The 590-nt window shown below is 64.6% G+C and overlaps 1 protein-coding gene across 1 annotated transcript in view; it reads left to right on the forward strand.

Annotated features, from left to right (window-relative positions):
* LOC125482211 (cytohesin-2-like) overlaps positions 1-590 on the forward strand; it is a gene marked incomplete at its 3' end in the record, with an annotated part of 4113 nt that overhangs the window by 1033 nt on the left and 2490 nt on the right. The window contains exon 2 of the mRNA XM_048594230.1: positions 12-160. Within this exon, the coding sequence (XP_048450187.1) occupies positions 12-160 (149 nt within the window). The remainder of the gene's footprint in view (positions 1-11; positions 161-590) is intronic.

Genomic DNA, 590 nt, shown 5'->3' on the forward strand with positions numbered 1-590 from the left:
CTCCGTTACAGATACCTGCTACGTCCTGTCGTTTGCGATCATCATGCTGAACACCAGCCTGCATAACCCCAACGTTCGGGATAAACCCACGGCTGAGCGCTTCATCACCATGAACCGGGGCATCAACGATGGTGGGGACCTGCCAGAGGATCTGCTGAGGGTGGGTGTCGCCTGGCGCTGAGGGAGGGTGGGGTCGCGGAGCCCGAGGGAGGGGGAGAAGCTCCCTGAACCGGTCATCGCCGAATCCCCCCCGACCCTCCAATATCAACATCCTGGGGATCCCTCCATCCCTCCATCCCTCCCTCCCTCCAGCCCCCATATCGATCCAGCGGCTGCAGGAACAGGTCGGAGGATGGGAATCCTGCAGCGGGTGACTCCCGTCCTGACCCCCCGCCCCCAACCAAAAACCTGTCTTATCCCCCCCCCCACCCGTCCACACGTGTCGACGGGGGGCGGGGGGGATACTTCCCACTCGTCCTGGATAGCCGGGGAGGGGAGGGGAGGGGGCCAACGTTCCGCACCGTCCCAGGGACAGAGCAGACCCCACCTCCCCCCGTCCCCCTACCATCACCACCCCGATCGACATGCTA

This window comes from Rhincodon typus, unplaced genomic scaffold (assembly GCF_021869965.1).
Source record: "Rhincodon typus isolate 14 unplaced genomic scaffold, sRhiTyp1.1 hic_rhity00007168, whole genome shotgun sequence".
NCBI classification, from domain to species: Eukaryota; Metazoa; Chordata; class Chondrichthyes; order Orectolobiformes; family Rhincodontidae; genus Rhincodon; species Rhincodon typus.